General features: G+C 41.9%; 1 protein-coding gene across 1 annotated transcript in view; it reads left to right on the top strand.

Moving 5' to 3' along the window:
- Window positions 1-27,844, top strand: part of CAMK1D (calcium/calmodulin dependent protein kinase ID) — a 1,555,766-nt gene that overhangs the window by 455,221 nt on the left and 1,072,701 nt on the right. Inside the window, exon 2 of the mRNA XM_086919868.1 lies at window positions 7,419-7,550. Coding sequence (XP_086775994.1) covers window positions 7,419-7,550 — 132 coding nt within the window. The remainder of the gene's footprint in view (window positions 1-7,418; window positions 7,551-27,844) is intronic.

The raw sequence follows: 27,844 nt of genomic DNA, 5'->3' as shown, positions 1-27,844 counted from the left end.
ATTTTCTCATTTGAGGGCACCGAGATAGTTTCAAGGGACACCTTTCACCGCTGTATGTCGGCTACAGCAGACTGGTTACGAGTTAACTCACTCCAATTCAATGGATCAAAAACGGAAGTACTCCATTGCTCCCTAGACCGTCTCCCCCGCGGGTTACCGGACAACTTTTGGCCTACCTTTATCCCGGGCTCGGTGGAAGCTGCAGAATCGGCTCGTAATCTAGGAGTTCAGTTGGAACTCAATTTACAGCTCGACGCCTCTGTAAATAGGACTGCTGCGACTTGCATGGGCTTGCTGCGTGCCCTACGTAAGATCCTACCAATACTTCCCCGGGAAGCCAGAGCAGAGGTAGTGCGGAGTTCTATCCTCAGTAGGTTAGACTACTGCAACGCACTACTTCTGGGAGCCCCCAAGATCCTGATCCTAAAGTTGCAGAGGATCCAAAATATGGCTGCTAAACTGGCTTCATCTTTGCCACGATCGGCCTCTTCGTCTGCAGCACTAGCTGATCTGCACTGGCTGCCGGTCCAGCAGAGGATTGCCTTCAAGGCTCTATGCCTTGTATTCAGGGCCCTGCATGGACTAGGACAAATACCAATTCAAAATCTCTTCTCTTGGTATCAAGCTGCCAGACCTTTGAGATCCTCATCGGCGTTTCTGGTGAGAATTCCTAGGATTAATAGAGTGAGGATGGGCGGCCGTGCTTTCAGTTTCACGGCCGCCACACTATGGAATACTTTACCTCTAGCACTGAGGAGTAGCCAAGATCTGCCCTCTTTCAAAAGGGATCTTAAGACCTACCTGTTTCCAAGAGCAATGTAAAAAACACCTCGCCTGATGGTTAGATACGGTCTCAGCGCCAGGATACCCTTTCGGGTGACAGCCGCGCTTAATAAGCATTAAATACATACATTATCCCAATCTTGAAGAAGCCAGGTGCCGACCCGTCGGCTCTTTGTAATTATCGGCCTATTTCACTGCTCCCTTATCTGGGTAAAGTTTTGGAGGCCCATGCAACTAATTGTTTTAGCTCTGTTGTGGAACACTTCCAGGTCCTCGACACTCGCCAGGCTGGTTTTAGACCTGCACACTCAACTGAGTCTGTCATCCTCGCTGTTATGGACGTACTCAGGGGAGGGGAGGATCAGGGCACTACCCAGGCCCTGATTCTTCTGGATCTATCGGCAGCTTTTGACACGGTCGACCATGGTATTTTGATCGACCGTGTCAGGAACGCTGGTTTCCAGGGGCTGGCCCTTAAGTGACTTTCCTCCTTCTTGAGCAATCGGACACAAGCGGTGCGCCTTGCAAATTTCTCTTCTAACAAAAGAGACATTACCTGTGGGGTTCCCCAGGGTTCTTCTCTTTCTCCTCTTCTTTTCAATCTTTATCTTCTCCCCCTAATTCACTCTCTGAGGGAAAGGAGTGTCAGTTTTTTTAACTATGCTGACGACCTTCAACTGATGTTTAATGTTGATTCATCCCCATCATCTGAGGCCAACATCCAAGACACAATGGTTTTTATAAGTGACTGGATGAATAATAACCAGCTGAAGTTGAATCCGGAGAAAACTGAGCTTATCCTCACCGGTGGGTTGGCTAACCCTTGGCACTCTAATTTTTGGCCCCCTAAACTTGGTAATCCCCCTACGCCAGCTGTCTCCTCAAAGAATCTGGGGATTATTATTTGTAATGATCTGTCTATGAAAGCCCAAATCAGCTCGATAGTTTCTGCTGGCTTCTTTCAGTTGCGGAAAATAAAGAAGACCAGCAGATTCCTGAGCAAGGAAGCCATGATTGCAGTCATTCTGGCTTTAGAGATCTCCCGTCTGGATTATGCTAACTCATTATACGTGGACATTCCAGCTTACCAGCTTCGGAGTCTTCAGAAAGTTCAAAATCAGGCGGCCAGGCTGATTTTTCATCAGCCTAAATGGCATCACCTCAGCCCACTAATGAAAAGCTTACATTGATTCCCAGTGAGCAAGTGGTGCATTTTTAAGATGGGCTGCACTATTTTTAAAGCATTACAAATGGTCCAGCTTTCATCTCAGAGTGTCTCCATTGTTACACTCCCTCTCATAACCTAAGATGTTCTCATCACAATCTGCTGCAAATTCCCTTAGCCAAACGCAAGAAGTACGGCGGACTTCGGTTTTCTGTTCTTGCACCGCAACTTTGGAATTCCCTTCCTGTGGCGCTAAGGTCTCTGCCCTCTCGTGCCCAATTCAGGAGGCAGCTTAAGACCTGGCTGTTTACCCAAGCATACCCTGATTGAGCTTCCCTCTTGCCTTGGCCTTTATCCTCACTTGAGCGCCAACAAACCGTTGGTGTACGTGCGCTTAATAAGTGCTTTTAACATAACATAACATAACATAACTAGCGTCGCGAGCTCATAGGCATTGCCCAGGGACATGCTGCTTTTATATTCCAAAGGTACTGGCCACGGAGCCTTTTAAAAAGCCTCCTGAGGGATTTGTGGTGGCTCTGTGGAAACCTAGCGCTGCTCCTGCTGGCAGTACCATGAGAAAGGTCAGAGGTCAGATGGCAAGCAGTCTGAAATGCCTGTAATTCCAACTTTACAACAAGCCTTGGTATAGCCAATAGGTCTCGCTTTTGGGAACGTATAATTATTTAGTTATGCAGCACAATATCCTTGGTGCAACAACATCAACTGTTGCATGGCTAAACACTTAAAAGGTCCCAAAGGCGAGACCAATTGGCTATGCCAATGCTTGTTTTAATATGGTTCACTGGCAGATATTATCTAACCTTTGGGGTTTGCGATGGTGTCCAATACAGACGATGCTCAGTTTCTCCTGTCTTTTCCAGAGGATAACTGTAAAGTACAACAGTCTTTCAATTCTGCCTGTTGGAGTAGCAGATTAAATGAAGCAGAGTTGCTTACAGCTGAATGCTGCTAAAAGGGAAGTTATACTTTTCCGCTGCTGCCCCACCCTTAGGTCTAATGCCTGGTGGCCTCTGGAAGTGGGTGCTCTTCCTTCTCCAGCGTTGTAGGCCAGGAATCTGGGGAATCAGATTTGATAATGAACTCTCATTCGCCCCAGAGGTGAAAGCTGTCTCTGGTACCTGATTTTCTATTTTAGAAAGCTTAAAGAGGTTCTTGAGCCTGGTCCCCGAATTGCACCAGAAAATCAGTAGTACACCTCCCAACTTAATTATGCAAACATTTCTATGTAAGACTTCCAGGCTAGTCAGCTGCTACTCAATATTTATATATGAGACCCTATCTTAGCACACCTAAGGAAGTTTCACCTCCTAACGGGTTGCAAGTGTATTTCTTATAAATGCTTGCTGCTTATATTCTGTACCTTTCATAACAAAGGACTTGTTTATCTTAGAATGATAATTCAACACTATATTCCTTCAAGATCTTTAAGATATTCCTATCAGTTGTTGCTTATGGTTCTCCTAGTTCTGCACAACCGTTTGGGAGGCCAGTGGCATAGCAAAGGGAGAATGAGCGGGGCGTGGAGGCGGCGGTCCACCACGGGCGGCACGAGTTTTGGGGGCTGCGGCTCCTCCCCTCCCCTGCTCTTACATGGGTTTGCCGCAGGGGCGGCAAACGTTGAATTATTCGCCAACCCCCCCATCTTTGGTGCGGCTGCGGGCGGCAAAGACAGGGACCGCCACAGGCGGCAGAGTACCTAGTCCGCCTCTGTGGGAGGCCGATCCTTCTCTCATTTGGCCACTAAAATGTGGAATGCTCTGCCACTATCTTATTACGGCAGTACAGATGAAAGGAGGACAGTCATTAACTTAAATAGATTTTTGGGTCTGGCTCAACAGTACAACTGTCACCTCACCTTATAACCTACACAAATATCATTCTACCGTTCTTTGTTTCCACACAAATACCTATTTATTCCCATTTTATCTATTTCTCGTGCTTCATATTACCATACAACATGCTTTAAAAGCCAGATCTATTGGCATTGCCAAATCTTGTTGTTAAATACTAGAGCAACTATGTTGGTGATGGTGTTTACTTTTATTTGATTCGACTATATAAGCATGTTGGGAAATTCGGGCCCCGCTACTATTGTTCAGATGGGCATATATATTGCCCTTCCAACAGCGTAATGTGTATCTAGCATCATAGACCTGTCCTATGATTTTAAAGTTATGGTCGATTTCAAGCCATGGGGTTCTCTGCTTGTTCTGGAGTGGACTCTGATTGCTGTTATGCTATAAAAGGCTCACAATCATCTATAGGTCACCATGCAATATGGTTTCGATTCTGTGATTTGAGTGCACTTTTCAGTTCTGTGATGGTTGTTCAACAGGTGTGCGCCCGGCTCTCTTTTATTCAACCAATACATCAAAAGATCAGATAAATAATTTCCAATATTGTTTCAGACTTCTTGTGGGGATGGCAGTCATTTCCCGGATACCTTTTAGGCTGCCAAGGTTGTTAGCCAAGTTTTGATATCATGTATTCTTTGAGGGTAAAAAAAGTACAAATTATGGAGCATATTACCAAGACAGGCGATAAAATTATTGCCGTTTTAGTGGCAGAAAACTGCCTCTAAAATGGCGATAATGGGCTTGATAATATGCTCTATGGAATTCCAATTGAAGCCCATGTTAGATATCCTTCACATTTAACATGAGCTTCAATTGGAATTCCATAGAGCATATTATCGAGCCCATTATCGCCGTTTTAGCTGCAGTTTTCTGCCACTAAAACGGCGATCATTTTATCGCCTGTCTTGATAATATGCCCCTATGTTCCTGGGTAAGTTTGATTAAAGCCATAATATTCTCAGGGTGATAAATGCCAGTCTGTAGCGGGTGAATTAATTTGTTATTTGGGCGTAGTCTTTGAATCCAGATTGAGTAGGACACAGTCCACTGAGATTATTTGTACCAAGTCTCTCAAACCAAATTGGATAATTGGGAGCTTTGCTAGTGATCATAAGGTTGTTTATGCCCCATCTATCCTTAAAACATATAATGTCTCTTGATCTACATTCACCTAGCAGATATCCTGAAACTGGGGGCAATTCGATGCATGCCTTGGTATGATTATGGCTAAAATATACTGAGTGGTCACAACTTCAGGAGGATCGTTGCTAGCCAATCTGGTATATTAGAAATAATAAGGCATTTCTTCAAACAAACCCCACCTGGAATGTGTAAAACTCATGAAACCTTCTCTCAGGGTGTTCCTCCCAAATCAATGCCCTTTCCATTACTGAATCATACGTGTGCAGGACTTAACCATAGTATAACCATAATCTTATTACCTTTTTAAGGGTTGGCCTTTTGACTACCATGCTAATCTTTCCAAAAAGCATGAATCCAAAAACATGAATGCTCCCTTTGTCTGTTTCTGTACAATCTTGTATACGCTTTTTGATATGAAACTCCTTCTGTATGTGTGTTGTAGTCAATAAATGTGCATGTGCTACCATTACGGTAAGAGGGGTGACTGGGCACGGCAATTCGTGCACTCTTTTGACTCTTCCTAGCAATACAATGGACTGTGTAGTGGGTTCTCCTTACCCTCTCTAATGATGTTTGTTTTAAGATTTAGCATGTGTTTTTTTGACACTGTTGAAATAGCTGTTCACTGATTGGTTGAACCGGGAAACCGTCCACCGTAAATGTGATGCGTGATCCCATAGCCTGTCCATGATATTGTCTCATCATAATCAAATACTGTTGTTAGTGTCCGTTCAGAATTCCCGTGGTGCCGGGGGACATAAAACTGTAAACAAAAAATATATATTTTTACCCGAACCACTGTTGGGGTTATGACTTACCTTTTTTCTCTGCATTCACTAAAATGCCATGGGTAATGAAGTGACATCATGTGCCCCTGACCTTGAAAGACATCACAGGTGTGACCCCTTGTGCCACTCTTAGTCCTTCAACAACCTCCTACTTGCTGCTGAAGGGCTGGGGAAACCAAAGAAGGACATAGGAGTGAAAACCCACAGAGCAAACCCAGCCCTGTCTACTTGCTCCTGTTGCCGCCTTCCTGATCCCTGAAGCCAAAGGACAAGCCAAGTAGTCTGATGGATCTGTTATGTCTGGCCTCGCTCAACTGACAACAGATTTCAGTTGGTCCTTTTTATTTATAGATGTACATATGTGGACATGCTTTATTTTGCACCCTTCATAGAGGGCCCTAATTCATTAGGTGTAGCTAATGATTTCCAACAAAGTTTTTAAAAATGTTGCCTTTTGTTTTTATGGCTTTCACTTAGTTGAAAAGTCGATATATGAGGAACTGAGATCCTAACACTTTAGAAATATGTACACATAGCACACTTAGCAAGGCTGCAGTTCTAGCACCAAAATCCACCTTTTCCAATGCATAGACCCCAAAATGGGGAATAACAAGAGGACTCAGATTTACCTGGATTTTTCCAGCATGTGTAGTCCTTGGATAATTCAGCCCACATTTACAATCTTCTATAAGCAGATATTGATTGTGAGATGGGGGCCTATGCTGGGCAGGAAGGGTGACAGGGAACGAGGGACTTCCACAGCGCCTCAGGAGGGGATCAGGGTGGTGCCGGGCTATACTAGTGCCTTTAGTCCCTACCCAATCCTCATGTGGTCTTTACGTTTTGCCTGCACAGCACTTGCGCTGTGCTTGTGAAATCTATTGTATTAAATATATCTTAAAAGGGACTTGTATCCCACCTTTACTTCTTATTGGGCCATGTGCTTGTCACTTTATTTTTCTTTGATTCTATTGGTTGTAGGCCTTCTATTTCCTGCTCTTCCGTGTATGTTTCTCTTATGAGTTTCCCATTGACAAACTACTGTATTGATCCCCCTTGGTGGAACTTCTTTTAAGCATCTCAAGCAACAATCAGGAAAACTAAATAAAAACAAGAGTTACAACCTTGCTTTAAAGTTACAGCGCTGCCCAAGAACCGTGGGTTCAGCGCACTGTGATCTCGGACGTGCCTTTTATTCTTTCTCAGGCTCCCAACAAACCATGCACTACCTAATGCCCCCAAGCACACGACATGCACTCCACTGACCCCCCGTGGCACAAGCAGGCATCCACCTCGGTGGCATTTTAAACTGTGCACTTTTTTGGAAGGTAGACAAGTTTCATGTGCCGGAACCCTGAAATTTGTATTATGTTAAAAATCTGTTGCTTTCCTTAATTTCCTTAACTTCCAAATATTGCATTAACATATGAACTAAAGGACGAATATCAGGCAATCAGATGTTAATCTTAATCCTTACGGGGAGGCATCACACATAACCGAGCCATACATTACAACATGGGCATTCAATGGATCATAACTGATATGTAGTGAGAGCTTAAAATGCTTTTAATACGAGAGGGATTGTCTCAGTCCATGACTGTAAATCTGTAAATTCTCCAATAGACGCATCTGATGCTATTTATTGTTTTTGTTCCACAGGGGTGCGTTTTCCGAAGTTGTTTTGGCTCAGGAGAGGGCCAGCGGGAAGTTATTTGCAGTGAAATGTATTCCTAAGAAAGCCCTTAAAGGAAAAGAAAGCAGCATTGAGAATGAAATTGCGGTTCTCCGACGGTAAGTCTTTGGCATATTCCTCTTTTATTAAGTGACGGAGCATACTGTTAGAACAAAGATGCCCCACGTAGGCCCTGGAGGACAGGCTCCATGCCGTATTTTCAGATAAACCATTGACGATCTAATGAGGTTCCCTCAGATTTCCTGGGCTTGAATATATAGTTTTTGTTGCTATCTTGAAAGTCTGGCATAGATTCTGCCATATACCTGACCTAAGGAGAACACCCCTGTGTTTTGACCCTTTTTGGTACAGCCCATCAACGAGATGAACGACAGATTAGGGACACAAAGGTACTAATAATACGTGCTTTCACTGGTTCACAAATGTCATAGTTCTCATGTGTGAATGGGGTGACATTTGCACAGGCAGGGAAGGTTTGATACGGCCATGTATGTCTGTTAAGTGGCCATGGTTGCTTTGGAATAATCTAGAAGCGTGTTCGTCCCGTGGCAGCATTATACATTATTACATGAAGGAAATAACTATCGAAGGCTTAAGGTTCACCGTGACCTTTCTATCATTTCATGCGTCATCGGACTCTGCATCATATTTCTCACGATTAGGTTTAGTAAATCTGTGCATGTGTGCGTGAATGCCTGTGTGTGCGTGTGTGTGTGTGTGTGCACGCGTGCGTGTGTGTGTGTGTGTAGATTCGTTTTTTTATGTGTATCCAATTAGATGCATTTGGTTTTCTGCCAAATAAACATTAGGAGGTTTCTGCGGCGCGGGAGGTGCGCCTGGTTTATCAGGTTATGTATTCCTTCCTTTGGTGTTACTTCAACCTGTGAATACCTTTCTGTTTACTCTTTGAATGCATTCACTCACTAATGGTACCGGCCATGGATTGCACGTGCCACCTGGGAAGGCTGAAAGATAAAAGAGAAAACCGGGCTCGCAAATGAGAAAAGATACACACCAGGCAATTTCACTGTTCAAACACACTCTTAAAATGAGTTTTGCATTTGAAAGAAACGTACCCCACTGAGCACACAACAGCCTTAAAAGGGACCAAGTAAACAATTCTGAGCAGATGTGGCTGTGCCATACCATAGGCTGTGTCCGCCTAGTGAGGTCCAGCGGCTTTAGTTCAGTGAGGGGGAACTAAGATATAAGGGTCAGGTGGACAGGCACTGCTGAGGCACACGGGAGACACATTGTCATCATGTAAGTCTACACTTGTGTATGCACAGTGCAATGGCACCAGGGCCTACTGGTTTGAAGGGCCCTAGGACCTCACTTTGGCTGAGGTGTACTTATCACAAGGGGAGAATGTGACCCATTCTGCTTGCCTGTCAGTCAAACTGGTGATCCACTCTTCCTTCTGATACATGCTTCATCTAAGACCCGGACAGTGCCTAAACCCCGCCCCCTCCCAGACCCGGAACAGAATCAGAGCTGGATTTATAACACCCTTGCGCTAACCACCTTTGGTGGTGGGAGAACAAGTGTATTGAAATGATAAAGTCTTAAATCTGTTCGTCAAAAGGGGCAGCTGGAGGGGAACTCTAAAGTCGACTGGCCGGATATTAATTCACATGCAGGGTAGCGCCCAATCAGGCGCTTTTTCAACTATTCTGGGGCACTGTCATAAAGTAACTTCTAGGTGAGAGACATTATCTTAAACATGAGACACACCATGAAAGGAAATCAATTCAACCCCCTGTGAGCATCAGATATATGTGCCATCCCAGAGAGGTCAGCCACAGCCCAACTTGAAGCACCTATAAGTTATTAACTTTCTTCTGGGGTTTATCTGTAGCTAGCAGATTGCCATAATCAATCTGGGAGCCACTTATAGCCCTTGCAATGGTAGGCCTCTAGTCTCGGAACATACAATGTTGTGTCTTTCTGTGCAAGTTAAGATGGTAGTTGTACATCTATATTTAGGCTGTGGGATTTTAGGGTTAAACCTATAATAACTGGAAAAAACCCCATTGAATGAAAAATAGCCATCACCGGTGAAAACATATAAACACTGAAAACACACCTGCACAACCAAAAACTAAATGCCATTCAAAGAAAGGAAAAATAGAGTGAATGAGTCATTTTTTTCCTCCTGAAGGGGTCAATACAATGTAACTTTGTTATACATGCTAGCAGTAAAAAAGACTGGCTAACATTATTCTGCTTGAGATTTGTTCTTTAGGGATGCCACTAAAATATTGTTTCTTCTTCCTTTTACTTTTTTCAGTTTTGTGGCCTTTGGTCTAAAGATGCAGGGTTTAGTTAAATGTTTTAGGTCTAGTTTTATAAACTGTAGAGAATCAGGAAATATCAAACTCATATTTGATATTTTGGCTGCATTTGATTCTTTCACTGATAGGTAAAATGGCTGGTTTCATAAAAATCTTTCCTAATATGTGTCATCACATTTACCCACAGAGAATGGGTAAAACCCTTAATACATCAGACCTTAGTTTCTAGTGGGTCAGTATTGATATTAGGTGAATTTCCAACACCTCAGGCTTCAAACATTCAATGCAAGGTATAGTGACAAGTATATATATCACCAAGCATCTGGGATAGTGGTGAAAACATGACACCAGACTTTTGGAAAACATTAAACGCAGTGTCACTTGTAATGCTTTGCAAAAAAGGTTCTTTCCAAGTTCAACAAAGATTGGAGTAATATTGTTTGTATTTGCAGTGATTCAGCTACGTATATAAAAAAATTGTGTGATGACCTGTCAAAATTGATACCCGAGTTGAAGTGGTTCCCTGTAGGAGATCCTTGCCACTTGTTAGATGGTATGCTGAAAGCATCTTTACAATCTTCAGAGTTAATGAGGGATGTTATTGACTTTTTAGTCCATTCTGGTGCACTGTTTTCTTTTGCACAGGAAAAAAAAAATCAAATATTTATCATTTTGTGCTTTATGTGGCATCAAAGAAAGAATCATCCCAACTGTGTCCATTAGCTGATGGTTCTCAGCCCAAGGGGCTATGAATGCTGAGAGGGCATTTTCACAGAAGTTTACATGGGAAGGAAAGAGCGAGAGCACATGACCCAAAGACTCACGGAAAAAGTATTGTATGGTGTACTACAATAAGATTATTTTGCAAAAATCTATTTGGACCTCATATACACCATAAGTACACAATCTATATACCATGTACTTTCAGTGCAGAAAGCAAGCAATATTAAAAGCAAATCGTTCCATAAACACCAGAAAAACACTTTTTCTGTTGTTTTTAGTGGCGTGAAAATTAACCCTGGGCGTAGTGGGGCTTCGCGGAGCTACGTGAAGTGGGCGAGAAACTACGCCCACCTCCGCACTCCGCGTAGCCCCACTACGCACCACAGGCCTCCCTCCCGCCCTCCCTAAATACTTTAAATTACATCTGTAAAAGAATTAAAAGGCACTTACCTTGCCCGCCGCTGCCCGCCGCTGCCCGCCGCGTCTCCACGGCACCCTCTCTTCGTCGCTTCCGTCTTGGGTAATAATGCGCATGAGCGGGCGGCCGCGCATGCGCATTTCTCGTGAGAAATGCGCATGCGCGGCTGCCCGCGCATGCGCAATATTACCCAAGACGGAAGCGACGAAGAGAGCGAGCCCCGGGGACGCGGCGGGCAGCGGCGGGCAAGGTAAGTGCCTTTTAATTCATTTACAGATGTAATTTAAAGTATTTAGGGAGGGAGGGAGGGAGGCGGGTGGCGGCCAGCTACGCTCCGTCTGCGGAGCGTGCGTAGTGCCGGATTCTACGCCTGCTACGCAAAATGCGTAGAAGCCGGCACTACGCACACTCCGTGCACGGAGCGTAGCCGCCCGCCCACCCTTAGTGAAAATGTGTAACCACTGATAACATCTGTTTTTTAAGATATTGAAAACACTAAAAAAAAACACCAGAATTTACCAAAAATAGAAACTGAAAACAGGAAAGCCTATCTATATTGTATGATTCTCCTGTTTTTGCCACTGATAGCAGTTCAATACAAATAACTAAAGGGATTTCCCGTTTTTCTTAATCTTAACCTCCACCTCAGTGAAGGAGAATTAGGTAGCACTATACTTCTTCAAACAGTGATCGATGCTGATTACCAACAGGTCTGTCTTCGAGGCATCAGGCTCAATCGATTACTATTCTTCCAACTCTGAATTTCCACAAATACTCCACTCCCCTGAGCGGTATCTACAAGGTTATTTGTGCACTAGATTTCAATCTGAGTACCATTGCGTAGACCGAAAATTGAAGCGCCGATTTTGCAAGAAACTAATGAGGGTAGTGCATGAGCATATTAAACAAAATAGGGGACAGACATGATCCCTGCAGCACATCTTGGCTTATATGTTTCTTGATTCCACCCTAAATCTGCTTCCACACAGGTGAGTTTGAAACGTATGTTGGCACATTCAAAACACAGCAAATTTGTCCAGTCTTTCAAAGAGCATTGGGTGGGTTACGTTGTCAAATGCTGCTGTCATGTCCAACAAAAGCAACAGGGCAGGATTTCCATCTGTATTTATCCCTATGTATTTTTTGGGTATTTTATCTGTATTCATTCACATTTATTTTTGCCACAAGAAAAAGTTGACGCTGCACTTGGTTAGTATTGGCCAACACAATACATTCATCGGAAAAATTTGCCATTTGCAGAATGTCCCAAATACGCTTAAAAGTGCTATCACAAGCCATTTGTCTCAGAGCCTTGCAGTTTCTGCCATCAGTACATGGCCATATCTTCTCCCTCACTGAACACCATACTGCCCCACTGAGAGAAACTCACACTGCCTTCAGCTACAACTCAAGCGTGCCCCGCTATAAACACCTAGAAACAACTCAATTCAAATTATGCACTAGACTAGAGTATTATGCTGCCTGAAAAAAAAAGTAACAACATACAGGAAAAAAGCAAACACTTGTAGGGAATACACCTTAAAACGTTTACACTTATTATTCAGAAATAAATGAGTGTATTTGCTTGAAAAGCTAACCGCATGAAAAGAAAAGTAGCACTTCACTGGCAAATTCTGAAAGGTGGCGCAAATGTGTTTGGGTGCAAATAAAACCAAACTGGCCACTTTGTGACTACTCTGTCTTGTTTTATTTAGGGATGTCATTATTGTTTGCATCTTAAAACTGTTTTTCTCTCCTCTTGAGTCTGCATTTCGGTGTGGAAAAATGTCAGACAAAGACATTTGCAGCAAACGTGTTTCTCCTTTTTTTGGATCCATATCACAGAGGAACGAATGACGGAAACACAGTTTTCTACAAGTGAGAAGGAGCACAACAGAAAGAGAGGAAAGAAGAGGAAGAAAGAGGGGGGCAGCAGAAGTGGACGCTGTCCTTGTCTTGTCCAGTAAAAAAAGAAGAGCCCGCAACAGTTATGGGCTATGTAGTCCAGCCACAAATTATGCAAACACTCCAGTCAGTGGATAAGAAAGGCTTTGAGTTTGTGGCCAGGTTGTTCTTGCAGCCACACATACACAGAGTATTGCTCTGCAGTCCGGCCACAAATTCAGCAACACTCCACTGACGTAGCTAGGCTTTGGCGCACCATGGGGTGCTAGCATTCGATTCCTTTTTTTGCCGCCCCCTAAACTGCATACCCACTGACTCCAGCCCCACCCCCTCCCCTCTTCCTCGAGGGCACTTACTTTTGTTTACAAATAGCTGGTGCAGAGCTCACTCAAGGGGCGTAGCTGAGCACCGGAAATGGCTGGGGCATTAAGAAAAACGTTTCACGTTCCTGTAGGCAGGCACAGCCCTAGAATCAGGAAGAGGGCGTGGCGAGGCAACTCTCTGCTGGAGAATGGCAGTACTATTTTCCCATTTTTACATATAAATACAGACAAAGGAACACTTGTTTTCCATCTGTATTTAAATCTGTTTAAACGGAAAACCGGGAGCCCTAATTTTAATATGGATGGGCAACTGAACATCAATCAAATTCATCTCTGTTCTTCTACCTGAACAAAGTACAGACTGCTTTTCCCTAAGGATACCATTAGACTCCACATGCTCCTGAAGTTCCTGATCACAGCTTTTTCTATGACTTTCAGCAACAAGGGGATATTTGTGATTGGGCGGTAGTTCTTTGTCTCAAACACCTCTAATCCTTGCTTCTTAATGAACAGCATCATCTAAGACTCTTTTCAATTGACTGGTTCGCTCCTTGAAGAAGCAGTTTAAAGTATTGCTTACAAAAAGAGCCAACATCTTATGATATTCTACAATTATAGTTGGGCAAGGATCACCCATTCACTGAGTTGGCTTCAGATTTTCCATGATTGCAATTGTGCTCTAGGGAAATCTCCTGAAAGGAGATGAAAAGAACGGCATAAGTATCAATTGTTGTGGCCCATCCTTCTCTTGCATGCCTACTGAAATTCGAATAGTCTGTAATTGCCTCGACTTTGCCTATAAAACACTTCTATTCTGCATCCCACTAGTTTACAGGAAATTGTTGAAGTATTTATTATTAAAGTCTTAGGTGAGGTAATTTCTTTCAGTGCCTGAAAAAGGGTGAATCTGAGGCTTCAGTGATTTGCTCTGCAACGCATTGCGTCTTTGCCAACAGAATTGCTGCGTTCTATGATTTTCTAATGCACTTTAGCTTTAGCATATAGTCCTCACTAACCTTACTTTTATTCTAGGCACATTTAGTCATGGACAGTCAAACTCTCGCAGTACAACTTAATACTCATGACTCTCTTGCATTCAGAGTTTATTGTCCTCGTAAAATCCCACATCTCCCCCCATCACTCATGCCACTCTTATGGAGTCCTGCTCTTGCAAGCCACAAGATCATCTGAACTATTGCCTGCATCTAAGACAGCTGTCACCCTTTGTCAAGTGTCGGCAAACATATTTGGCTCATTCACCTGTATACCAAGCATTACCAGCCACATCAAAGTTTCCTTATTCTTCTTTTCCTTTAACCACACTGTTGTGATCTTGATATTATTTTCAGTTCCTTTTTTATTCCAGAATCCCCTTGCTCCTTCTCCCTCCTCTTTCAACCTTAGCAAGTTTACAAGTATCTCCTCAGAAAGATTCTAAATGGACCTTAGAATATGGAGTTAGCTGTGGTGCACTGGAATCCATGTTGATATTGACAGTATACCTGTTATGCTAATTATTTATCACAACACCCACTCTCAGCAATGTTTGGTGCTTCAGTAAGACAATAGTTGGATATGCACCCACCACCCATTGCTTTCCATTTAGGATCTTCAGTAATACTCCAACTTCACACCTGATCCTTTAGCAGCTTAAAATAGGTTTGTCTGGACTGTAATAGATCTACTCCCTAGAAGCCAGTAAGCCGACGTCCTTTGTCCAGTTATGCTTCTTCCCTAAACTACCAGCAACAGCTTTCAGCACATGCTTGTGAAAATTAAGTGTTTGGAAATATTTGAGTGTAATTTCACCCAATTAAATCTGGAGCACAGGAGGGATAGAAAGATGTTAGCCTCTGATAAATATCACAATTGTTATGAAATGATCGTTCAGGTGAGCACTCAATTTAAATGGAATAATTGATTCGTTTAACATGTGATTAATTATTAGCCGCTTCCTTCCTTGTTGGTTTTATTTCATTTTTTATTTTATTGTGGATTGGGCTAATTGTACAGTGTATCAATTGTAATATTTCAAAGAATTCCTATTTTTTTTAATACATTTCCTTCCCATACATGGCACTGGAGGGGTGCTGAAGCTTTCTCCACCATCTCCACACTGGTGTATAACAATTGTTCCGGGTTGAATGGCCAAACATGTAGTGTGAAGGGAATAAAAATAAGTCTGACCACTTAGAAAAATATTTTTCCGTAGATGTAGGCAGGGTTAGGGATGTATAAAGCTAACTTAGAAAAGAACTTAGCACATAATAAAGAAGATTTCGGGAGAAAACACTGCATTTGTCAAATAGTACGTCCACAATTGTTATTAAAACACACTTTGCTGAGGCTAACCTGGTAAACAGAGAAAAGGAAGTGCCATAAGGGAAAAAGTTCATCACTGCCTGGTGCGGACCTGCTGGAAGGACACACTGAGAGACGGTGATGAAGATGGTGCCATGGTATGTGGAATGAGTCTCCAGCAGCATAAGATTGTCAGTCAGTCAATCCACTTTATTCGATTAATTAAAATCATAAAAGTACAAAAGACAAACCACAAACATAGACAATATAAAAAATAAATTTGACTTGATAATTAAAATGCACAGACAAGATTTCTGTACACTGAAAAATACTAAAGCAAGATCATACCCCTTGTCCCATAAAATTACAATAAAAATTACAATCTTACTTAGGAAGAAAACATCTTTAAGTTGCTTTGTTTCTTTAGCCTCACAGCAGCTGCCAAAAAGACGCAATATTAAAAAATATCCCCAGGGTTACACAAAGACTGTAGGAAGACCAATGCCAGTCTTAACTGACTGAAACCCCTGCCTCTCAGGATAGGGACCAGAAATCTCGAACGAATATTGGAATAAAAATCACAAAACATCATGAAGTGCAATGTGTCCTGGAATGAGAAATTATCACATTGCCAGGGTTCGGCATCAACAGGATTACACCATTCCTGATAATCCCTCATTGTGAAATGGATCAGATTGAAGCGGAGCCTAGTTAGGAGCCAACAATGGTAAGGTTTATTAACTATTGTTAAACAGGGTTCCAATTTAATTGATGTTTTTAACAGATAATGGGCCCTAACTAATGGTTTACGTTGCTCCTGTTCTTCCCGTTCCAACATCAAAACCTTATTACAATTCAATTTTACCCACAACACATCCTCCTTCCTGATCTTCTCCGGTTCCTCATAAAGTTCTGGTCGTCCTATTTTAATAAACATGCTTTTAACATACGAGAGCCATTTGGTTTTTAGGGACTTATCTAACTTCAAACAGTCCCGTAAAATCACATGATTCAGGGTTAAACCGGGGTTAAGCCAGGCTTTGAGCCAGCAGAGCAATGGAGCTGTGTTCAAAGTATCACTAACATAGCCTAACCCTAGCTCCTGGTGTATAGCACATGATGGGGTAGATTGTGGAGCAGACAGGAGGCTTCGTAGGAATTTGTTTTCAGCTATCTGTATCCCAACCTGTTCCTTATCGCCCAGATAGAGGATCCGTATGCCACTATAGCCAAACACTTGGCTTTTTTAAACCTTTAAGATGAAATGTCTACCTCAACAACCCCATTTAACAAACGATTGAGGTTAGAGGACCGTTAAATGCCTCAATTAATCATGGATTTGTCAGAAAAAAATAGTGGCTTGGCAATAAAATCAACCATGCCCATTTTTACAACTTACGCCGCTTCAGGGAGAACAATAGGCAACAGGCTTGCTTTGTTATGGTGGTAAGGCAGATCTGTTGTTTTGTATGAGAGGTCTGGAGAAATACCACCAAAGTGGGGTTAAACTCACTTAATAAATGTATCTGTGATCAGACCACGTAGAAAGCATTACCCTCCTCCTGGAAAAAGAAAAGGTCTTGACTAACACTAGATCTAAAGAATAGGGCACCAATATCCACAGTCTAAAACTTCACTAACACTAGTAAGATAGATTTATATGCTGCTATGTACATTTCAAATGTAAAATGGAATGTGCAAGTACACTACTCGTGTATTTTAGGTATAACCAGAGCGTTATCATTTTAAACATTCAGATTTCTTTTAGTTTCCTTGTGAAACCCCTTTTTTGCTAGGTCTGGATTTTGACAGCACAGCTGTCAGACTGACCTATGGCTTACAATATAATTAAGGTTCCCAGTTTTCCATTTTGACTGATTTTTACAAATAAATACAGACAGAAATCAATATGTTTCCTGTCTGGAATTATTTTTAAAAGCAGAACAATACTGAAAATTGTGCTACTTGTGATTGACGTGCAATGCTGCCTTTCGTGAATTCCAGGCCAACAGCTGAGCAGGTAGACAGCATGGGCAGTTAAAAAACAGGATGAGATTTGCTTAAATAAAAGCGTATGTTACTATGTATAGGAAGTATAATGATAATATTTACTTGTGGACGTAATTTGTTTTATACTTGGCTGGTTAATTTGCTAAAACGCAACAGGAATCAAAGGCTGAGTGGATGTTCATCGGTTAAAAAATTGCAGAAATGTTCCATCTTGCGACTCAAAACACAAAATAAATATGGATAAATACCAATAAGATGGCCCAAAAATAAATGTGGGTAAATACAGACAGAAATGTTTAAAAAAATAAATACCATAAAACCAGGAGCCCTCAATATAATAGAGTGGCCCTTGGGTAGCCCCCTTTCATCCATTGGATTTCTTCAACTGGTCGCATTCAGCCCCTGACTAGAGACTTTGTCAATCATTTCTTTTCTCAGCACTGGGCAGTATTCATCTCTTATCTATGGTATCAGCTTCATGAGTGTGGCCATCTGCCTCCACTCCATTGCCTGCAGTGAACTGAAGGAGGCAGTGCCTAACAGCTGTCTGCTCCTGCTGGCTTCCTCCCTTGTATCTTCCTTTTGTGTGATAACGCTGCCTGTGTTAGCACATGAAACCCAGACCCAATACCTGTGTTTATTTTGTGGCACCCGTTAGTCCTTGACATTTTTGTACATCATTAAATGGTTTTGGCTGTGAGATATGACTGGTATGTATGTTATTTCTTAAGTGTATATATGATATGGTGAAATCTGTTGTCATCATCATACACAGATCAAATTATAGCAAAAAATTAAAATATCGAAGTCGAAATAATTTGACTGATTTGGCCAAGTATATTTCACCTTCACAACTACAGTTCCTCTTTCTCTATTTTATGGGAGATAATTTATATGTATGCAAAAGTTCTAAGAGGCTGACTATGGATAAAAAGTGTTTTGAATAGGGAAATGCGTTGTCTTGGCAGGATCTATGCTATCATGGAAATGGAAACCACAACAAAGACTATTCAGATATAATCTGAGTCATAAAATGTGTCCTGCTGGGAAGTTATCAAAATCAGTGAAGATACAGACGGAAAGCCGACCCATGCCGGCAGCCTGACCCCAATATGTCTCTTCAACTAATTCTAGCCGAGGCACTGGACCAAAATATTTACAGCATTGGGTCACTGTGAGTATTAAAAATATGGCCAGCTGCTTTTATGTGTCTTAAGAAAAAAACAACTTTCAAAATAAAGCAAGGGCGAAAGGTGAATTGGATAGACCTCAGAAAGAAAGGTGGTGGCACACAACAGCTTCAAATCAGAAATCTTTTGCACTCCTGAGGGTTTATTTGCTAATATGTGAAAAGCTACACAGAGTCTTACAATTAGAAAACCTTGCAGGAGCAAAATAATGTAGCGATGATTGACTGCCCGCACAACCCTTGGTAAAGCTGGGCCTTACATTGGTAACATAGGGGCATATGTAGGTAATTTCCATTTTGCAATTCCCAAATAGCGATTTTTAAAGAATCGCTATTTGAGAATAGCAAAATGGATTGTAGGTAAAAATTCGCAATTTTTTTGCGAATCTCTAACATTCCTTATTTGCGATTAGCAAATTGCGAATCGTAATTAGGGAATGAGTGTCACATTCATTCCTATGAGCCAAAAGGCCCATAGGAATGAATGGGGATACATTCTCAGATTGCGATTTTCTGTGTCAAAATCGCAATTTGAGAATCGCAATTCCAAGGGTGCCAGGGTGTCCAAAGGACACCTTTTGCACTCCTGGAATGTGCCTGTAAGTTTATGTGGCGCACATACCTGCCCTAAGGGCATGTCTGTGTGCCACATGGCACTTTGAATTTTTTAAAAAAATGCATTTTTGAAGGAAATCGCAAAATACCATCTACTTGAAGAAGGTGGTATTTTGCGATTCCTTATCGCAATTTTTAAAGCACCCCTACATAGCATTTAAGGAATCACAAAATTGCGATTCCTTAAATGCTATAAGCAAAATAAGGAATCGCAATTTTTGCGATTCCTTATTTTGTTAAGTAGCACCTACATATCAAAACGCCTTTTGCGATTTGCAAACGTTGAAATTCGCCGAATTTCAGCGTTTGCGAATCGCAAACGGCTACCTACATGTGCCCCATAATCTCACACACTTTCCAGACATGTGTGGTAATGAGCGCAAGTTATGCGGACAAGTGTCAGACATATAATGCAGGATGAGAAAAGGCCAAAACCAGGATCAGATCTTTCTTAGGATTGACAGACAGGACATGAACTAATACTTTTTTAACAGTATGCTTCTACCCCCAAAATAAAGCCAGTAAAAGTGGCTAGTGAAATGTTTAAGAATGAATCATTTAGGAATATATATGTGGAAGAGAATTTAAAAGCATAAAAGAATGCAACCTACGTTGTGCATCATCCCAATCCAGTTATCGTCTTTACAAGATCCCTTTTTGTTTTACTTTTTACTTTTTGAAAAATGGTGAACGAAAAGGTAATCTGTGGGATAAGAATTCAGCTCAGTAGTACAACACTGATGGGGAGCGGAAGAAGAAAGCATAGTCAATGCAGGAAGTGGAAAACACTCTAGCCATAGAACCAGAAAGGACAATAAAAGCACACTTATAGCCCATGTCCTGGGACATCTAGAGAGTGCCATAGCTTGCTCTCCTATGGCCGGATTTCTTGCAAATGTTGAACTCTGCCCTTAAACTGTATCCAGTACCTGCTAGTGGTCCAAACTCTGCTTCGTTCTCTGAAATGTTGACATTTCATAAAAAGAATGTGAAATTACATGTAAGTTTGAGATAAGCACTTTGGGGTACCTCAAGCGAAAATTAAATGCAAGGGTATGCTTCGTTTTCAAAAGTCATTAGAAATACGGGCAAGGAAACTGTCTCGAGAAGAACATGTCTATTGCTATGAATTTTGTGCTTGGACCCATCTCCCACAGGAAATGTTCTGCTTGGACCAGTCCACCACAGTAAAAAAGTGTGCGAAACGTCATACACACATAATTCGCAAAATCCGACGTATTGAGCTTAACACAAGATTCCTGTATTTTATCAATTAAATAAATGTAACAACATTTTTGCAGCCCCATGTTTGTAATACTAAGAGACTATTAAACAGATACAGTAGAATGTATGCTTTAGTCCATTCCACAGGAGTCTGTGCATGACAGGAAGGAAGATATCATAATTCATATTTCTCATATTTGCCTCTAACTCCTCTTGATATAAAAACACTGGTGAAGAGGTTTGGCATTAAAAGGCATTCTCTTAACACTTGAGCCCTAAGGCAGAAGGAGCTCTGACTTTCCTCATCCTTGGAAGTGGAGGTGCTCCTAAATGGACAGAGTGTTCATCTACTTTCTGAGGTGGAGGCTGAAGGACTAAGGCTGGTCGCTCGCTGGCTGTTCTTCCAGAGCCTGTGGGTGTAGCTCGGGTTTGTCTTCTATTCTTCACCTCTTTGGTTGATGGCTACATTTCTGATCTGTGCATGCTGCCCCCTCTCTTCCTCAAATGCTCCTATCCAGCAAGACATCCACACCCCAGTCCATAGGGAGTTAGTACATGTGTATACCGCAGTTGCACAACGAGTCTTTTTCCTGCTGTGGACACGGTGCTGCCATTGTGCAGATGGGACTTATTCTTCATGTACTCTTGGGGCAGAGGATGCCTCTCGGGACTGTCTCTGGCTCATATCTGTGCTACCAACACAGGTCTGTACCACACTCCAGGTCTCCTAAGCTCCTAAGTTAACCCACACCTACCAGCACTAGCCACAGATCCCAATGAATACCATATGTAGTCCTTATTTATTCTACCTGAACTTATCCCAAATAAAATGAACTCAACCCTTACATATTTTATGCCACAGTTGTTCAGCAAAGGAAGGAGTGCTACGTTTTGAGACTTCACTGTGCGGTCAGGGGTGGATCAGTCAATGAATCACTCGATGGGTCTCAGGGACCCAGCGCCACTTGAGCCTTCTATGAGAGGAAGAACGCTGGGGTTGTGGACACAGTTGCTTCCCAAGCATGGCACAGTATTAGTATATGACAAAAAATGTACTGGAAAGATGCTGATTCAGTGCTTAATTTGAGCTAGGGGCTGCAGATGGGGCCCTCGGGCACTTAGTTTGGGTATTAAGACTTATTTTTCATCCGCAGACCCAGAACAATAGAAAGAAAATAGATAAAAGAACATGCAGGAGTCAGATAAAGGGGCACAGAGTATATGGTGGTGGATGAAAGCGGAATAAGATGAAAAAAGACAGTGGCAGTCTTGGTACGCACAAACCTAGCGTTCATCATTACAGGTAGCAGGCTTTTGAGAACAAGTTTGGGCACTTATTCCTTAACAAATTAAGCACTGGTCTGCTCCTAATGGAAATAGGATGACATCAAGCCTGAAAACAAATGGAGATGATATCCCATTTATTTTATAGCATGGCTGTTACTCAGTACTGTGTCAATGTATTTGCAGTGACTATAGGTGAAGTCAATGGAGAAGTCACATATAGAACTATTGTCAGTTAGGCTGTCTCTTTCAACTTTCAAGTTGGCATCGACATGGGTTACACAAGGCAAGTAGCTGGACCTTGAGAGATATGAGCCTAGCCAAAGCAGCCCGCGGTCTCAAATAACAGCCTACTTTCATAACAAGCACTCCTGGAACTTCAAGCCCTCTCTTTTGCTCAGATTCTGTTTATTGAATCCTCCAAAAACATTACAATAGAAATGCATTTGAAAAGAGAAAAGGGGTTTCATGAGGCAATTACATAGCAGTCGTAGTACACTTAGGATGTCATGTCAGCATTCAAACCCAATTGTCCGAGTCTTCTAGGATTGAAAGAGTTCGAGTTGTACAAAGTGACTCCTATTACAAAGCAATATAGAGCCTGAGTGGAGTCTTGTGTACCGCTGACTTTTGTTACAGCCCTGTTACCAAAAGATAAGTCAAAGCATTTATCTCCAAGAACAATAATTATATCCACATCATCACATGCAGTATAAGCTAGATGGGAAGAAGCTTAGTTACACAGGGCATCAACCAGTATATGCTGGAGCGTTTAGCTATCAAGCATCAAATGGTGCATCACGGCTGACAGCAGGTTGCAAAGAAATGGGCACAGCTGAAGGGTGCTGAAACGATCTTGCCCTTTCAGGTATGCGCCAGATCATTGTAGTGTGCATGCGAGCATAGAAAACGCAAACATTGAATACAGACATGCAATGGGCTGCTGCAGGGAGCGTTCAATGGTAGAAAGGTTAGAGACATATCTTGTACAATCTCAAAGTGTAGGAGAGACAGATCATTCAGGCTCCTTAGAATAAGGCCCAAGCAGATAAATAGCCTAAAAAGGCCTCCATGGAGCCAAGGTAACATCAGCTGCTTCCGTTTGATGTGTCGTTTACCAGCCTAAAACCTGAACGCATCGAAAATAATAAAGGAGTACCGGGGGTAACCAGGAACTTATAGGGTTTGAGGGAGGGCGAGTCAATTTTAATGGAAGGGATATCAGGGGCAATCCTTCATCCCCATGTACGGTGTTCGCTAGGAGATGGGGCCACCATCCGCCACCTAGTATCAAGGGGTCTCATCGGGTAGTCTCTCTAGAATATGGGAGTAGAGAGTCCTCAAAAAGTTGAAGAGTTTGCAGCCTATGGGGAACATTGCGGGCTTGTGCGGTTTGAGAGAAATGAGTGATAAGTGGTTGCCAGGTATGTGCGACTTTGTGTGACTTTGGTTTCCGTGTGGGTGAGGTGAGCTGTTAGGAGTTCCATTGACATGACATGCCATAGGCGTGGAAACCAGGCAGATATCGGGGGAGGAGATGTTGTCTTCCAATGAAGGGCTACAGTTTGTTCCGCAGCCCCCAACATCTGCTTGATAAGGTGCCAATCAGAGTACGTTGTGGCTTTGAATTGCACTAGTCTCATGCCCAATAGGGACACCAAGGGGGAATTTGGGATAGAGAACCCTACAGTGTCTCTGATATGGCTTAGAACCTTCTTTTAGGAAGTATAGGAATAGTCCTGTTAAAGCAATTTCGCCTGCACTAGAACTATTTAAATATAAAGCTCAATCGGCCACCCTATATGGGGCAGAACTGTGGGGCCACGTAGCCAGAGATGCTTTCGCAGTACAAGAAAACAGCTTTTTTAGACAACGTTAAGCTGTGCCAGGTTGCACCCCTTTAATCCCTTTATTCTGTGATTTGAATATACGCCGTTCCGATGATTATGCCTCTCTGCGTCCACTACTATACTGGGTTCGCCTGTGGTCTACCGATGAGCTAGTGGACTATAGAGAAGCATTAAAGGAAATAATGCAAATAAAGAACACTACTCGGTTGGCATGGTTGTTGCATTTTGAAAACTGGTTCTTAAAGCTGGGCCTATATAGTTTTTGGACAGATCCTGACTCTCTCACTCATTCCTCAAAAAATTGCTTAAGGCAAGGTACTGGGAATATACCCACAGTTGTCTAATTCAAAATTCTAAAGTAGGAATATTGACCCTTAAATTTTTGGATGTTAAAATTGAAAGTAAATTTGAAAGCTTTATGGATGAAATCCAACCCCCGGTGGCTAAATCATTGTATTTAAAGTATCGTTATGGCATCCTATATTTTATATCCAGAACATCAACGTGGGCGTGTAACAAAGGATCCTGTGGCAGTACCAAATTTGACTTATGTGAATTGTGTGATATGAGTACTAGGGATGATGAGGCCCATGTTTTATTTGTATGCCCCGCATACTTGCAGGCAAGGAAAAAGTGGATTAAACCCATTTGCCTTCTCTTAGGCTTTCGGCATATCAAAGATGGGGAGCGAGTGTTTAAGGGCGACACATCACAGACTATAGTATTTAGTCTGAGACGGTTTTTTCTTGCTGTGGCGATAGTTAGGAAAATAAACGAATAAAAAATGTGACAGTACTATAAGGACAAGTACCGATATGATATGTATTGATCTTAACCTCAATCCATTTAATGAAATTATGCCGGTTTTTATCAAGCCCTGTCTATATATTTTTAATCCTAACTGCACATGTGCAAGGTCTTATAGACTTCCATGATCCAAATACCCATACTTCTAACAATTTTAATTTAATGGTTCCTGGTATTTTCAAGTTTAAATTTTTATCTTTTTTAAAGCTATTTATTATATTTATTCTTCTATATTGTACTACCTCGCCCACGGATGTTCAGACTTGTTACAAAGGACTGATGAATTCAAACTGTGTCTGTAAGAATCCTTAATGTCTCATTAAACTGTGAGCTGTCCAAAGTAAAATTTTCATTGAGCAGGTATTAATGTACGTTTGTATGCACCAAATTCATTTTCCCCAATTGGCATATCTTGCTTATGATGAATGTTTTTAAATTATTGTATTGTAATCTTTTATGGTGGCTCCAACCGAAATAAAGATATTGAAATAAAAATGAATCCAGTAAAAAAGCATCATAGTACTTCTAAATCAAGTGTTAAGGAGACACTTAAAGACCATGAAGCATGGACCCGTGACGTGCATTTGTGTATCTGTTCCCCTTTCGAACTAACCAGAGGCATGTCTCAAAGCAACATCCACGCCTCAAAGAAACGTTTCAAAAACAATTGTAACTTTCATTGCGGGTTTTAAAAGATGTGCTGAGTTTGATTGCTCGCTAATTAGCTGCGTAAATGCTGAAGCAGTTTCACATCTGTTTGGCAGAAAGGCCTAGACCACAATTTAGGATGAACAGATTGAGAGAGCAGCACCTGTGCAGGGACTCGTGTGATCTCCGGCAGGGCTTCACACAAACCACATCTGCCTCCACGTGGCACACTCAAATCAGACCGATGGCTCGATCAACCGGCATCATTGACTTATATATATATATTTTTTTTAATGTATTTTTGCTTGAACAGATACTGTGTAACTTGAATAGACAGTGCATATTTTACTCTTTCATACTGAGGTTTCAAACCTATTGTGTCTTATTACAGACGGCCAATAGGTCAGAAAAAGTATAATAATAACATATTTGTATCAGTGTTAACCTAAATCCTGAATTCTTTGGCTTTTCGGAGTGATGGAAATGACACTGAGGGGCATAGTTATTAAAAAGTCCTGCTGCTTGATGGAAAGGGCAGGAATGGGCCTTATTTAACATTATACAACACGTTCCTGTCTTTTTTCCCAACTCAGGCACCCTTGCACCATGGTGCATACCCAGGTCTACCAGTGATGCTAAATCTGGGGCGGCACCAAAATCCATGGGTGTTGCGTGGGAACATCCACCCACCACCTATGGAATGCCTCCCTGGGGCAGAGTAACGCAACGCAGCCATTTGTGCTGCGCTGCGTTGCGTTACTCCAGATTTATCAAGCCCCTCAGGGCCACACAACTACTGGTGCAAGTGCCACACAACTTCATGATAAATATGTCCCAGAATGTGTGCTACCTATTCCTGCACACTTTGTGTGCAGCTCATTCCTATCCACAAGGACATTCACACGGCCTTTCCACATGCTAATGAGATCAAGAAGCGGAGCAGGGTGACATATTGCTTCTGTGTGTCTGGCTAGCATGTAAATAACTCACACTTTAAGTAGTGTGGACAGTGGGTGCGCGAGCTTTAAGGCTAATGCCACACAATTCTGAACCTTCTTTGGTGTAGGAAAGTCTGGTGGTAGACTTTTGATAGTACATCTGTCTCACCTTTTCCAGTATGGCCTGAACAACAGGGCAATGACCTGCGAAAATGGGTGAGATGCTGTGTGCGATTTACCAAGCAAATAGTTAAGGCATAATAAACACTAAGATCCACAATAAGTTTAAGGGAAACACATTAAAGAAGATAATAAATAAAAAATAAAAAAGTCAAGTGTAAAAGGGACTATAACACTATCAAAATAAACACAAACAGGCCTATTCACAAATCGTATTTTGTAATATGTTGCTTATGTTCTGTAAAATGCAATCCACTAATCTGCATCCACCTACATCTCCCCTGATTTCTATGCATAGATCTCCGCACACTTAGATCTCATTACGTTGCCGGTCAAAATGGCTCTGAACAGCATTCGAATTTTCCTGACATGTGTCGGAACCCATGTTTCCGACCGACTCGGAAACATTTCCTACTGGCCAATTATGATCGAAGGTAACCATTTGGTAATTCCGAATATGAGAATCCAAGTCAGTCGGAGCAGAATCAGACAGCTCTATGGTCTGTGTTTCCAACCGATGTGTTACGATATCGGATTCGGACAGTCTTTCCAAATCGGTCTGTCCGACATGTAACTGACTTTGACTTTGGGGTATAGCTGGACCCCCTTCACCCGAAGGCCTGCTGTTGGGGCTTGTGGGGGTACCCAGGGCTCCCCGTTTTACGGCCATGCACAGTGTGGCAGGCACCATGGGGTGCCTGCGACAGGGTGCAAGGTTTTCCTGAACCACCCATTTTTTCAAAGAGAGCCTTTGTTGTCAGTCAGAACACAGGCTCCCATTGAATCTGACTGAACGGTGTTCCGAAACATCGTAATCGGTCGGTTGGACTCTCCGAACCTGAGTCGGTCACAACCGATTCCGACAAAGTCTCGGTTGGATTCCTTTCTGACCAACATCGTAATGAGGCCCTTAGTAGTAAATGTTGGAGGGACACGGGGAGTGGCTGGACAATGAGCAATACTTAAACCTACATGTGAGGAGCCTAGTGAGGGACTTGAAAAAAAACACCCACCTGCATAAGAGTAAGCCCATTGCTAGACACAAGCTGCACTTCTAACGTTACTACAGCCAGAAAGGCCCCAAAATTGTCATAAATGTACTCCAGCCTAGCCTTGGAGTAAGTACAGCAACACACATGGCCACTCACAGAGCCATGGAAAATAATGAAGGCACAAACTTAAAATAACACCCCATAGGAAATGTTTAATTCAATATAATTAAGCAGACTATATATGTATATGAAATAAATATTTTGTAGTTTATGTAATTATTATATTTTTTTAATGCAATAAATACGTTATTTTAATAGTAACATTATAGGAATCTTTAAAACTTTTGCTAAATAATTAGTAGTATTTAAAAAGAATTATATATACAAATGTTAACTCATTTTAAATGCATATTAAATCTTTTTCAATGTAGGTGGATTTTTAAAATATTTTCATAAAGAATATTATTTCGAAATTATATATACATAAATATATATATATATATATTTTATGAATACAGTATTTAATACACATTTAAATTAATGTGCTATAACATTTTATTTGATTAATTATGGATAGAAAATAAACATCAATTTATTTCACAGGTTACACTTGTAAATCCTGTTTTAGGTGCTCTTCTAGGTGGTGTAGACATATAGGTCTATACCTTGGATTAGCTTTATATTCAGAAAC

This window comes from Lissotriton vulgaris, chromosome 1_1, assembly GCF_964263255.1.
Source record: "Lissotriton vulgaris chromosome 1_1, aLisVul1.2, whole genome shotgun sequence".
NCBI classification, from domain to species: domain Eukaryota; kingdom Metazoa; phylum Chordata; class Amphibia; order Caudata; family Salamandridae; genus Lissotriton; species Lissotriton vulgaris.
This window is presented reverse-complemented; position numbering and strand designations above follow the sequence as displayed.